Source organism: Octopus bimaculoides, chromosome 5, assembly GCF_046866305.1.
Source record: "Octopus bimaculoides isolate indiv1 chromosome 5, ASM4686630v1, whole genome shotgun sequence".
NCBI classification, from domain to species: domain Eukaryota; kingdom Metazoa; phylum Mollusca; class Cephalopoda; order Octopoda; family Octopodidae; genus Octopus; species Octopus bimaculoides.
This window is the reverse complement of record NC_142932.1, coordinates 35,179,719-35,195,072: the sequence shown is the minus strand read 5'-3', so window position 1 is coordinate 35,195,072 and position 15,354 is coordinate 35,179,719. Positions and strand designations below refer to the sequence as shown.

The following is a 15,354-nucleotide window of genomic DNA, read 5'->3' as shown; positions in this document are numbered from 1 at the left end:
TTCTTGAACTGCACTTTGCTTTATCTGCAGCATCAGAAATGTGTGTGTGTGTGTGTTATAACTTGATTCACGAAGATTTATCAGTTGATAAATCATCCGGTCCAATCAGCAGGATGAAATATTTAATTGAATGAGCATTCATTGCAAGTCATAATAGTGGATGTAAGGTTCTTCTTGGAGGTGTGATTGGCAAAGTGCTAATTGATACGAATAATGCAAGAGTTTGTGAACAGTTTAGTTGAATTTGAATAAGGTTCTTTCATTTTACACACACTTACATAGTCAATGTATTTGTCAATTTTTTGATATACAACATTTATATAGCTCATAATTTTTGTCTGTGTGTCTGACTTCTGACATTTAGCTTGCTATCTCATTGTTCCTTCTATTTTTACACTTCTATTCTTAATGCATTGTTTAGTGAAAATGTTAGCTAACTTATAATATTTCCACAACCACTGCATTTAACTCTATCGTGGGATATTTCTGATGTTGAAAACAATGGAAATAATCACAGCCATTAAAGTGGTTTACTCTTTACTCTTTTACTTGTTTCAGTCATTTGACTGTGGCCATGCTGGAGCACCGCCTTTAGTCGAGCAAATCGACCCCAGTGCTTTGTTTCCTCCTATATTTATATTTACAGTACATATGCTCACACTCTATGCTGTGTATCTGTGTGTATAAAGCCCTAGCCATCTCCCATGAGCTAATGTGAATTGGTAGCATGTCCCATACTTTCGTTAATTGCTTTAGGCCCCTATGAAGCCAAGAGCAGACAACAACTCTCTCTTAGCCCTCTCACTAGTCAACAGACGCGGAATTTTTTTTAAATTTCTTTTCTAGTTTCTTGTAAAACTGAATATGAAGATTAAAAGTGCATTCTGAAGTTGTTTTGAATTGATTTGGGCTAAGATTTAAGCAGTGCTACTATCCAACATGCACACTGCAGCACAATAGTCTGTTTTTGAAAGGCAATTAATGATGGGATGGCAATTGTTCAGAGCAGCTCAATAACAGGAGCAAGCCTGTCCCATCTTTTTGTTTCAAACTTACCCAAACAAAGTTTGTTGTTCAAATTTCTCTCCTATATGTCTTTTAAGTATCCTTCTTAAATTTCATACTTTGTAAAGTGGTTGACATTAGAAAGGGCATCCAGCTATAGAAACTATGGGCATTATAACCCTTTGGATCTTGTCAAACTGTCCAACCATGCCAGTGTTGTAGAAGTTGAATGGCGATAATGAAAAGTTACATCTAATCATAACTCTCCATTCAATATTGAATACTATTTTTGCTTCTGTTCTTACTTGTGTGTGTGTTTGTGTGAAAGTATCTGAGATGTATATTAAGAGGTTATATACAGACAATATATTTGCATCATCATTCCTGTAATGTTTTTAGTGATTAACTACAGTGGTTAATGTATTAGTGAGAGACAAAAAATACATTTATTTATTGTCATCATCATCATCATCACCATATTCTATCTTTAATACTTTCGTTTGTTTTAGCTTTCAGAAAAATTACGAAATATTATCCATCACTTTAGTTTCTAAGTTTACCTTCCAATGAAAGAATTTTGAGAGGGAAATATTCATTTATATGTAAAATTATTCAGCTGTGTTTTTCTTTCTTTCTTTTTTGTTTTTAGACATTTCTAAACATTTACATTTTTGCTTGTTTTTATCAGCTGTATTGAGAAGAACTATTTTTCGCAACTCCACTAAAAAGTTCCCCCTATCTCTCCCTCTCTCTCTCTCTCTCCCTCTCTCTTTATCTCTCTCTCTCTCTTTCTCTCTCTCTCTCTCCTTAAATATGTTTATTATGCTTATGTGTGACTATAGTCACATGTCTACTACAAAGGTCAGTGATATAACTTAACTGGACCATTTGGTGTTTCACTTGCTAAAAAAGCAACCTGTTCTTTAGAAACCAACAGCATACGTAGGTCTGATCTGATTCTGGTTGGCATATTTAAACTTGGGAATGAAGAAGTCGATGTATTATGATTGCAGGGTGCAAGAAAAGATACTTGGTGACTCCAGAAATACAAAAATTATTTATCATCTTCAAGAAGGGATACAAGGCAGATTTATATCAATTACAAAAGAATCCCACTAATGCTGGAGAACATTTTGTTTAGAATCTTCTTCATCCAATTCATCCTGACATCAGAGACTCACCTGTTCTTAAAGGGAATTCCAAAATGTACAATACATTGTGTACAAGTGGAAATCTTACACAAGTGACCAGTACAAATGGAAACTCATTTCACAAACATTAAGTATAGAAGTAACCCAGAGTGCTTCAAAGACCTGATGTTTGGTCTACAACCAGATTTAGGAATCTCACCTTGATCTGCATAGCTCCATGCCAGTCCACAGGTGTCAAATAAAGTTAATGAACATATTGAACTTATTCTACTATTTATAGATATACTTGTATATATATACACGTATAATCATAAGCCACTGAGGAGCAGTTAAGAATAAACCACCTTGTTAGAAAAGCGCCAGCAACAAAAACACAGTTGCAGGAAATTTGTACCTCATTGTGCATATGTCTGTTATTTGTGTTTCATCCCATTCAGTTTTAAACTCTGGTTGGTTTTCGTTCTTTCTAATTCCTCTTATTTTGTCATGTGACTTGAATTGGTTTCAATAACTTATCCATCTCGTTCTCTGTCCAGAATTGAAAATTCACTTTCACCTTCCATCATGTCACCTTCTATTTCTCACTCTTGTCATTTTAAAGTTATCTCTACATGTATTCTATACAATTTAGAGCCAGCACTATAAATTGGTCGATTCAATAGTGTTACACTGCTAAACTCAGTGGCTATTTAAGCAATGTATTCATGGATGGTTATTCAGTGTTGCCTCTCAATTCTATAGAATATCTGCAGAGATAACTTAAAAGTGATTGAATTACACTTCTAATGCAGGTAGGACACAGTATTGGCTTTTAAACCTTAAGTATATTTAGTAGTGTATTACGGTTGCTGAATGCAATACAGTGTCTCTAACAGCAGTTGCTATCTAGCTCTTATATCCATTCTACTTCAGTTCTTCATATACCATTCCACTCATAATAATTTTTCTCACATTTAACTACTGTTTGAGTGTTTAAACATTGTTCATAAATGGTTTCATTTATGGTTTTTCAGTTCCTCCAAAGAAAGTAAAAATCTCCGGTCACAGGCTCGCTAAAGCTGGACAGACTGTGACATTAAAATGTGTCTCAACAAACAGTAATCCAGCAGCAACAATCACTTGGTTTGCAAGAGGAAGACAGCTTCCAGATGAAAACACCCAAGTAAAGAGTTCACCTAAAGGAGGGTTTATTTCAACATCAATAACCAAAGTTAACTTGACGGGCAATGACAATAATGTTATGTATACATGTGTTGCCAAGAATGAATACATCGTCGGTGGAACATCTGATTCAGTTACGTTAAGTGTTCTGTGTAAGTATTTATTTCCATAAATGTGTTAGATTGTCTCATTAATAATATTTCACATAGGATGTAAGGAAAGATTGACTTATTTTGTTTCTGTTAGTTTGTGCCAAATTTTATAGTCTAAATTACAATGTTTGAAAATTATTCTCATTAATGCATAAACAAGATTAGTTTTGGCGTGTCTGTTGGAATAAATCTCCATATTTAATTAGTTTTCCAGACAATGCTATTCATTAACTTGGCACTTCTTTTGCTCTAAAGCTTCGAATTTTTCAGTAATTTCATTATATTTTGCAAGTTTATTTTTTTCCCCCATTGATTCAAAAAGCCTGTCAAGAAAGTAATCTTTCACCTTAAAGTGCTTGGGGTAATTTACACAGTTTCTGTCATCAGCACTATATGATTGCATATGCAATATAAGCAAAATGGACTGTGTAATAATAATAATAATAATAATAATATGATGTCCTCATCCACCTGCTGACAGGTAAAAAGCAGTGAAGAAACTGAATACCAAAAACCAACCAGATATCAATAGCTTCCATGGCTTTCGGTAACTGACATACAAGAGGAACTTGTTGAATTTTTGTCCTCCTCTGGGTGTAGACTATCCTTTCAGGATAGATATTTAATTTTTCCATGCAAGTGGACAATAGATGGTATCAATTACTTCAATGTGAATTCAGCCAGAGGAAGAGAATAAAAACGGAAAATTTGACATCTGTACTTTTTAAAATAACATTAGCACTAATGATTGAAACTGAACCAAATTCGATGACTGGCACCTGTGCCAGTGGAGTGCTGACAGCACCATCCGAGCGGGATCACTGCGAGAGCAGCAGTCTCGCTCCCATGCTGGTGGCACGTAAAAAGCACCATTTGAGTGTGATCATTTCCAGCTTCGCCTTACTGGCACTCGTGCCGGTTGCATGTGAACAAAACATTGGACTGACTCCTGTGCAGGTGGCACGTAAAAAACACCATTTGAGCGTGGCCGTTGCCAGTACCGCCGGACTGGTCCTCATGCCAGTGGCATGTAAAAAGCACCAACTACACTCTCGGAGTGGTTAGCATTAGGAAGGGCATCCAACTGTAGAAACTCTGCCAGATCAGATTGGAGTCTGGTGTAGCCATCTGCTTCGCCAGTCTCCAGGGAAATTGTCCAACCCATGCTAGCATGGAAAGCGGACGTATGATGATGATGATGAATAAAGTGAAATAGATTTGATCAGAAATGTTGCCACTTTCTGAGAATACAGAACTCTGTCATTGTATGTGTACTATTTTGAAATGGGCTGAGAAAACACATGCAAAATGGTTTGCAGTGCAGGTTATTAATTAGTAGAACTCTTCAAGTTTCAGCTCTTTTGCCAGACTTTACCTGATTTTAGAAAGAAAAATCATGTTAACATTTTGTTATAATGTCTGTATCATGAAAGTTAGTTCCCTCCCGAGTAGTTAGTGTTTTGCTTGTTGAAAGGTTTAGTCCCCACTTCTATTAATAGTATCAGGTGATAATAGTTGAAACAGAATTAACAATAAATTTCTAAAACCATACTTCAGTATTATGTTGTTTCAATCCCATATCATAGCCAATAGTTGTATCCAGCACAGTGTTAATGTCAGGTGAATTGATTTATACATTTAGCTATATTATTTAATGCAAGAATCTAATCTCAAGCTAATTCATTTGCATTTTTACTCAAGATAATGAAGTGTAGCTGTGCAGTAGTTTTCAGAAAATCCCCTTCGGATATCATATTAAAGTCGTTGTCTTTAATGATATAGAAAAGAAGTAAAGATTTACCTTCTTACAATCCTCTGATATCATAGTCACAGTTACTAATTTTTTTTTTGCTATTCTTTTGACTGTAATTTGATATTTTTCTTTTGTTTGTTTGTTTTTTTCTTTTGCAGTTTTTTCCTTTTTTAAAAGTTTATGTGAATATCATAAATTCTACTAGTTTTTACAGAATTAGTGGAGCTGGAGATGTCAAAGTATTATTCATAATATGATTATCACATTTCCTCAAATCTGATTTTCCTTCATATTTTACAAATTATAAGTGAAGAAAATCTTTGAAACTTCTCATGATACTTGTATAAAATGCTACTTCATCAAAAATTCCACCTAAGTTTAGTCTAGACATAGGACACACATATTTTTCAGTTTCTACCTGAATTTGCATGAAATATAGTGTATTTATATCAAACTCTTTGCTTTTCATATTGTAGATCCTCCTGCCAGTCCAACAATTTCTGGTTACAGCCCTGGCAGTGCAGTACACTCTGGTGAAACTGCAAAGTTAACTTGCACAGCCATTGGGGGAAACCCTTTAGCTTCCCTTAAGTGGTATACAAGTAAGTATACTTCTATAACTAATGTCCATTTCATCATAATTTTTAAGGAATATCAGTAATTTAGTCCATAATTCTTTCATTTCATCTGTTATTTTCTCACTATTTGTTTCAGGTTCTTAAATACATTAAGTTAATATGGACAATGTTTAGTTGTTTTTTTAAAAAAAAAAAAAGCATTATTATTGTTAGACCAATTTTAGTACGCCTTACTGGCACTTGTGCTGGTAGCATGTGAACAAAACATAGGACTGACTCTTGTGCAGGTGGCACATAAAAAGCACCATTTGAGCGTGGCCATTACCAGTACCGCCGGACTGACCCTCATGCCAGTGGCACATAAAAAGCACCCACTACACTCTCTGAGTGGTTGGCGTTAGGAAGGGCATCCAGCTGTAGAAACTCTGCCAGATCAGATTGGAGTCTGGTGTAGCCATCCGGTTTGCCAGTCCCTAGTGAAATTGTCCAACACATGCTAGCATGGAAAGCGGATGTTAAATGGTGATGATCATCATCATGATGATGATATTTAGTTTAAGGTGTGTGACTGAGGACATAATATGGCTCTGACTTCACTGAAACTGAATGAGGCCCAATTCAGTTGATATGATGCTTTCAGTTGTCTACCATCTCTGTCTTCACTTACAATTACAATATCCAGTTTATTTCAGACCAAAGAAGTAAAATATTTATTGTTGCATTGAATCAATTCTCTGTGTTAGGATATGCTATATTGTCATAGGTATCATCATCATCATCATCATCGTTTAACGTCCGCTTTCCATGCTAGCATGGGTTGGACGATTTGACTGAGGACTGGTGAAACCGGATGGCAACACCAGGCTCCAGTCTGATTTGGCAGAGTTTCTACAGCTGGATGCCCTTCCTAACGCCAACCACTCAGAGAGTGTAGTGGGTGCTTTTACGTGTCACCCGCACGAAAACGGCCACGCTCGAAATGGTGTCTTTTATGTGCCACCCGCACAAGCCAGTCCAGGGGCACTGGCAACGATCTCGCTCGAAAATCCTACAGGAGCCAGTCAGGCGGTACTGGCAACGGCCACGCTCAAAATGGTGCATCTCATGTGCCACCCGCACAAGAACCAGTCCAGGGGCACTGGCAACGATCTTACTTGGCTTGCCGGGTCTTCTCACGCACAGCCCATTTCCAAAGGTCTCGGTCCGTAGTCATCGCCTCGGTGAGGCCCAATGTACGAAGGTCTTGCCTCACCACCTCAGCCCAGGTCTTCCTGGGCCTACCTCTTCCACGGGTTCCCTCAACTGTTAGGGTGTGGCACTTTTTCACGCAGCTATCCTCCTCCATTCTCACCACATGTCCATACCAGCGCAATCGTCTCTCTTGCACGCCACAACTGATGCTTCTAATGTTCAGCTTTTCTCTCAAGATACTTACATCTGAATTTACTCAAGGGTGCTAATTTATTAAGCTTCCAATAAAAGAATCCTCCATTACGTAATTTTATTTTAAAGATGTCAACAGCTGAGATGTCACCCGAAATATTTTAATTTCACTTGTATAGAAAATGTTTACTTATTATCTGTTCATGAACAGAGGAATGGTGTCGCAACTCTGCTTATTAGATTTAGCTCATGTGTTGTGAATTATTAAGAATCCTAGTGTAGAATCTGTTATATATCCTTTGTAATGAGGAATATATTTGAGTAGCAACTGTGAAGTTGGCTAATTTCATTGTCATGAGATTTAATAGTTTTAGAATTACATACAGTAGATCATTGACGAAGTGCCAAAAAAAAAAAAAAAACAAGTATTACCTTCAGGAATTTCAGAATTGTTTGAGTGACAGTAGCAGAACACTTTGTATACCCATGCTACAATAAAATAAGCAAATGATGATATTGTTAATCTATATTGTTGGATACACTATGATATCTATATTCCTATCATCACAGCTTGCACTGTGATTCTCTAGGTTGAAAGATTACTGTTTTGTACCAGAAGTGTTTAGCAATCTTTCCCTTGCAAGTTACATTCCATTTTATATACAACTCACTACCATGTTTTCCAAATTAAATTTAATTTTGTTAATAGACTAAACAGAATCAAATTCCCATACCAGTCTGAGAGTACAGTCAATGTACAAATTATATGAGGGTGCTTAATTTTCTCTGAGGAAATAACTTGTTAGTTGGCTCATTACAAGACCTATTTCTTAAGGGAAAGTTTAAACTATGATGTTGATGTATATTGTTGTGGCTGGCAGTGTTTGTACAAAGGACTTTTAACCAAAGCTTAACAAATTATATTTTGTTACTGGCACTTTTTACTGTGTCTAGGGTTAAAATATTTGTCTTGATATGGTGGATAGTTACAGCTTGCTCGTGAGTGAGAGCTCAATATTGTCCATATCTTATATAATTCAACTTGCAATGTTGAATTTATATCCCCCTATGTTTGTAGAGACAGTCAGAGGATGTCTCTCCAGCATTCAGCCTTCAGTGTAAATCTTCAGTTATTTTCACTATCTTTAACATTGCATCTTTATTTTGACAATGCAGTTACACAATGTTATTGCACCAGTTTATTCAATTTAATCATGGACAAATGTACACAACCCAATGGAAATTTCATTCAACCGAGATATCACTAAGTTAAAACCGTTCATGTCTTCAGGACCATTGTAAATACTTTTTAATGTGTAAACTGAAAATGTTTGGCAATGGAGAAAAGACTGAATGCTCGAGATGCACACATTTTTTTACATTTTCTCCATATAATACTTGATATTTATGTAATATCTGGTAATTCATTAAATTTGTAACCCAAATATCTCACTGATGAATATTCATATTGGCGCCGACTAATCTGTTATCTTGCTTTAGCCAAATGAACAGACACAAGGAGAGAAAATGCAATGTTTGAAGTCTTGCTACTTTATTTTATAAGTGGGACCTATTAACTCTCCTGATTACATAACCAATGCATTTGGTGTTCTTAGGGAATTAATGTAACAGCCATATCACCAAAGTTAATCTCAAAAGAATAAGTTCCATCAGTGGTGTACTAAATCTTCTTTATAGTGATCTAGAACCTGCCATAACTGCAATAACAACAGTCTCCATCAATTGTGGCTTGGAGACATTGAGAACTTTTGCTTAGCCAACATCAAAGCAATCCATAACGTAAAGTGCAAAACTAAATCCTGGTCAGTGATATAAGAAAGATTTTATTAAGAAATGGAATGTTTAATGAATGTGAAATGGGAATTAGAAGAACCAGCTCAGTCCTTGTTCACTAAGAAGTCAACTGGGAATTAAAGTCATCAATTGTTGTTTGAGGAAGTGAAGAGATATAAACAGGAAGTCAGAATACATAATTAGTCTCGAGAGAAAAATATGTGGTATCCATATGAATGATTCCAGTTCTCTATAATATTAATCAAGGAATTAGGGCTGCATAAAACTTGTTAATAGCAACAAAAAGAAATTGAGAGAGTGATAATATTCATTATCAATACTTTTTACTTCAGTTACCCTTGCACACATTGGTTCACATGTATGTACAGCTTTTAAATGCATAAATGTTGTTCACAAAGTACTTCCAGTGTATGATTAAAATTCTGACTGTTAATTTCAGGAAAATCTTCAAAATGAAAAGAAAATTCCTTCATATAGCTGAACTTTGTTAATAAATCTATCTAAATTTTCTGCTTTTAAATTAATATTGCATTAGTTTAATGTAAATTTATCTCTTCAAATGAGAATAAATTGTTGAAGGAGAAAATAGTTTATCAGAGAAAGGGATTAAAATTACAAAAGTTTAATAAAGTATTTAAAAATATAATCATGCTATGTTTACAGTTGGTTTATTAACATCTTGTTTGTTCCAAAACTTAAATTAAATATCTCATGTTATTTTTGTGGCATGATTGCTTTTAATTCTACTGAGCTTACTTTTTCTTTGTTGATGTTGGTTTCTGATCTGTAAACTCCATAACTTCAGTAACTTAAAAATTTAAATCTTTTAATTAAACCATTCTTTGAAAGCACATAGTATTTTTTTAAAAAATGAAAATTGAAAAAAAAAAAATATTGCGAAATTTTGTTATCTTTACCATTTGAAGTAATCACACAAACCTTGTTGTCAGGTCTAATGTTAGCTTTCTGTGTTAATCAGAACTATCCCTCATACTCTTTAGAGAATAAAATCCTGTATATAACATGCTGACAAGACTATCTCACAGCTTATGTTGTAAAATATTCCTGTCATCATTTGTCAACTTAAAATTTGATGTAGTCTCTGTTACTTTTCAATATAGAATGAATGATGCTGCCTGGAAATCTTTGAATATTCATACCTAAAATATATCCATCCTAAAAAAAAGAAGAAACTCTTGTGCATTTTTTCTTTCAGTTGTGTACCAGTTGTGAACGTTGCTCTTCTATTTATTCCATGTTTTTAATGTTCTGATGTCAAAATATTTTACATATATTTTAAAGCTGTTGGTATGTTCTGTTACATTTATATGTGTGTGTGTGAAAAATTTAGAAAACTGAGAATATCTCCATGAAAAATCTTTTAAGATGATCCCTTGAGAGTGCCTGGCATAAAATCTAGTTTGAGATTTATTCTGTCATGTTATCAGGTTTATTATATCATCATCATTTAAACATCTGCTTTTCCATGCTTGCATGGGTTGGATGCAGCTTTGTTGAGGCAGACTTCCTGCATCCTGTCACCCACCTGCACCTGTTTTCAAGCATAACCAGACATGTTTTTGCAGGATAGTAACACTAATTTACTACTATTATACAATATCAAGACAAGGTGTCTAAGCCACACACACACATGCACACACACGAGTTTGTATCTATGAAATCTTCTAAGGTGGTGGGTTAAATCTATAAGGTGGCAAACTTGCTTAAAATGCAATTGGGAGTTAGCATAGGATTGCAGTGGGGGTGCATTTTGTGGTGGACTAAATATAAAGTGTTTTCAGGTGTTCCAGATTGCTAGACAATGTATTGAGATGCTGTGGGTGAGAATTGTGTGTGACAGAGTCCCTTACTCTGTCATACGGTGGTCTTTGAGGAAGGCATTCAGCAGGACTTGGTTCTTAGTCCCTTTCTATTCATCATTGTTCTCCAGGTTATAGCAGAAATTTAAGCCTAGTTGACCCTGGAAACTACTGTGTATTGTTTATCTTGCTCTCATAGCAGAATCTGTAACAAAATTAGAAAAGAAATTCCGGGTGTGGAAGCAAAACCTGGAATCAAAGTATCTTAAAGTTAACTTAGCAAAGACCAGGGTTCTCATAAGCAAGGAAACAGATAGCAGCTTACCTCAGGTAAATGGCTCTGCTTGATATGTAGGAAAGGTGTAAGCAGTAATTCATCCTCGTCATCATCATTTAACGTCTGTGTTCCATGCTAGCATGGGTTGGACTATTTGACTGGGGACTGGCGAACCAGATGGCTACACCAGACCCCAATCTGATCTGGCAGAGTTTCTACAGCTGGATGCCCTTCCTAACACCAACCACTCTGAGAGTGTAGTGGGTGCTTTTTACGTGCCACCAGCATGGGGGCCAGTCCGGTGGTACAGCATTCATCATGATAGATTGCTAGCCATTCAAGCTTATTCTGTTTTCTCTCCCTGTTTATCTCTGTGTTCCTTTCTGTTGAAGAGCATAGGCTCGAAACATAAAACACTTTCTCACTTCCCGAGCATTAAACCAATACATCTGTTTGTTGTTTACACACCTGTCTTCATCCTTTGTTTTTTTTTTTGTAAATTCTCACTATCTCCTTTATAGCCAGACACCTGTGCTTGTCCCTCTATTATACTTTAGCCTTTCAACACCTTCATACAGCCACCCACCTCTACCTTCCCCTCCCAAATACTTCCTCTTAGTATTCCCTGTTCTTTTGTGTCTCACAAGTCACATGGCACCCTCACTAGTGCTGGTGGTTCAAAAGAAAGAAAAATAAAGGCATCCATTACACTTTGTAAAGTAGTTGGCATTAGGAAGGGCATCCAGTCACAGAAGCCATGCCAGTGATGACACTGAAGCTTGATGTAGCCCTCCAGCTCACTGATTCCCTGTCAGATCATCCAACCCATGTCAGCATGGAAAGCAGACATCAAACAATGATATTGATGAAAATATGTTTCCGAGAGTTTTTGCAATCGGTGCCAGAGTTCTGTACACTTGTTTTTGTATCTTTATTGGTAAATTTCCATGGATGTAGTGTGAGGCTACTCATATGAATGTATTGTATGATACAAGATGGCTTCAGTTTCAGGGTTTTAGAAGTCTTCAGTTAATATGGTTTGGACATTTAAGCTATTTGTTCTTGTGTGTTTTGTTTCTTACAATAATGAGTTCATTTTTGTGATTTCTATATTTGTTTGTTGTCTTTTACAATTTGTTTTTCCTTTTATTTATATGACTTATATTTCTTTTTGAATTTATTTGCAAATAGCTCTTTTTTAATGCTGTGATATTTTTGAGGTTATGCGATTTGTTCTAATATGGAAAGTAAACATTCTATTTGTGTATAACAGCTTTTTGCATTGTTTGGATTATTAATTGCTTACCAAACTGTGTGCATATTATTCTGATGGTATCCTTAATGGTTGTACTTGTACTAAGTGTTTAAATTAGTTATATGTAGGTCCGAGGTAATTTATTGAACTATGTCAGCACAGAGAATAAACATAAAAAAATAAAGTTGTCTTTTTTTTTCACCCCATTTGTTTCTTTTTTTTTCTTTTGTGTGCAATCTAAAATAGGTTTCTTCTAGAATATATTTTCTCTCTGAATTTAGGATATGTTTTGTGAGAATAGTATTTGTTTGTCGGTACTACAAGTTCTGTTTGCAGTACTTGTGTCAATAGTTTTGTGTGGCTTTGTGTTACTTTTGAGTGATGATTGCAACGAGTATTGGTAGAGAGTCAAAATTTAGTGGTTGTCATTTGTCTATGTACTATTAAGTATATTGATGCTACAGTTATAAGTGAGTAGTTTGGCTGGTGGTATGTGGAGCTATCAGTTTTAGATTGTATGGAATGAATATTGTGATTTTATAAATAGTATTGCCAAAATGGTTGGTTGGTTGGTGTGTATATCGGAGAATGAAAAATTTTTAGTGAAGAACATACATAGATATCTTGTGATGTTTGTGTTACTTATGTAATATATCGTAAAAAATGTGTCCAGTATTTTGCTCTGAGTTTATTTCTTAATTTGCAGAGATTCTAGGTGGACAGTAGAAGTGTGGTTTTCTTGGGTGTGTATGTATATTGAAAGATTGAAAGCAGTTGTAGTTAAAAATCTGTTGTTTTATGAAATTGTATTACATTATGCAAGTAATCATATTGCTGTCTTGCCTGTGGTGTCTTATATTAGCATATTGATGCCGAGGCTTGTGGACTTATTTGATTATATCTTTTTACTTTCATTTCCTTTACATTATGTTGCAATTCATGATGTTGGTATTTATTCTACTGGTGACTACTTACAATATTTTCATTTCTTTTTTTTTTTTTGTCTAGTTGTTATTAGTTTTTGTATTGTATTGGACATGGAATATTTTACTGCTGTTTGTTAAGGGAGGAATTTTTGTCATTATCAGTAATTTTGTTTCTGTTTAACCCCTGGTCATCCCTGATTCAGCAGATCTATGATCAAAGGCAATCTGATGGTGACCTTCTCCTCCCTCAATTTTGTATGGGACATTATTTTTAGGTCTACATTTTGGGACATCATTGCACATTATGTAATCATTTATCATGTACTTGTTTCAGTCATTGGACTGTGACCATTCTGGGGCACCACCTTGAAGTGTTTAGTCAAACAAATTTCCCCCCGTACTTATTTTTTAAGGCCTGGTGAATATTCTGTCAGTCTCTATTGCTGAACTGCTAAGTTACAGGTAAATAAATCAAAACTGGTTGTCAAGTAGTGATGGAGGGCAAACACACACATAGGTGTGTGTGTGTGTGTGTGTGTGTATACAGTAGGCTTCTTTCAGTTTTTGTTTACCAGATCCACTTACAAAGCTTTGGCCAGCTTGAGGCTATAGTAGAAGACACTTACCTAAGCTGCGAGCATGCTCAGATGCTGCTTTTTACACACCACCAGCACGGGAGCCAGTCAAGTGGTACTGGCATCAGCCATGACAATGATTTCACTTGATTCAACAGGTCTTCTCAAGCGCAGCAATTTGCCTGACGATTGAAGGGAACTCTTGAACGGGCCAGTTATGTGACACTGGCATCAGCCACAGTTACTGTCTCACTGGGTTTGCTGGGTCTTTTCAAGCACAGCATTTCTCCAAAGGTCTCAGTCTCTTATCATTGCCTCTGTGAGGTCCAATGTTCGAAGGTTGTGCTTCACCACCTCATCCCAGGTCTTCCTGGGTCTACCTCTTCCACAGGTTCCCTCTACTGTTACGGTGTGACACCTCTTCACACAGCTGTCCTCATCCATGCGCAATACATGCCCATACAGTGCAGTCATCTCTCTTGCACACCACATCTGATGCTTCTTATGTCCAACTTTTCTCTCAGGGTGCTTTCACTCTGTAGTGTATGCACACTGACATTACACATCCAACGGAGCATGCTAGCTTCATTTCTTTCAAGCCTACGCATGTCCTCAGCAGTCATGGCCTATGTTTCACTGCCATGTAGCATGGCTGTTTGCACACACACACACACACACACATATATATGTATATATATATATATATATATATATATATATATATATATATATGGAGCCTGGTGTAGCCATTTGGTTTCACCAGTCCTCAGTCAAATCGTCCAGCCCATGCTAGCATGGAAAGCGGACGTTAAACAATGATGATATATATATATATATATATATATATATATTTATATATTATATATATATATTTATAAAAGAGCTATAGAGTGGAGAGAGCTTAGTAGACAATAATGAGATAGATCAGCACACTTCAATTCATCGGATAGGATTTATAATTGACTCCCGTCAGCATGTTTTCATATCTGGTACTGATGATGTTATTTTCTTGTTTTATTCCTAGAAAACATATACGTATTGTCTAGATCTTTTTTCATTCAAAACAGCCTTGCTGGAAATCTATGTAACTAGATGACTATAAAGATATCAATATTCCCTTGGTATACTTAGGCTTTTTTTTTTTACTTTGTTTTTCCTGAAAGATTAAATTCTATGACAACCAACAGAACAAAAATTATTATTCTTAGGTGAAATCTGGTTTTTATCAGGTTACTCTAGGAATAATCTTGCAGATTCTAAGCAGATGAGAATACTCTAAAAGCTGTTTCTCTTAGGCAGAAAGAACTTAGATATTAATTACCTGCTTAGAGAAAAGATATATACACACATATACAAATACATTTTTTTTTCTCTTTTCAATGATACTATGGTATTCAAGAAGGAAATATTTGTTGTAACTTCTGAAATATCATACTATATAGTGATTGTATGTGTGTGTGTGTGTGTGTGTGTAGAATATATGTGCATATGCACAAACATATC

At 35.6% G+C, this 15,354-nt stretch overlaps 1 protein-coding gene across 12 annotated transcripts in view; it reads left to right on the top strand.

The window, feature by feature from the left end:
• Window positions 1-15,354, top strand: part of LOC106873723 (nephrin) — a 722,597-nt gene that overhangs the window by 614,605 nt on the left and 92,638 nt on the right. For all 12 annotated transcript variants that reach the window (XM_089352173.1, XM_089352163.1, XM_089352167.1 and 9 more), the window contains 2 exons: window positions 3,170-3,469; window positions 5,699-5,824. In XM_089352173.1, coding sequence (XP_089208299.1) covers window positions 3,170-3,469; window positions 5,699-5,824 — 426 coding nt within the window. The remainder of the gene's footprint in view (window positions 1-3,169; window positions 3,470-5,698; window positions 5,825-15,354) is intronic.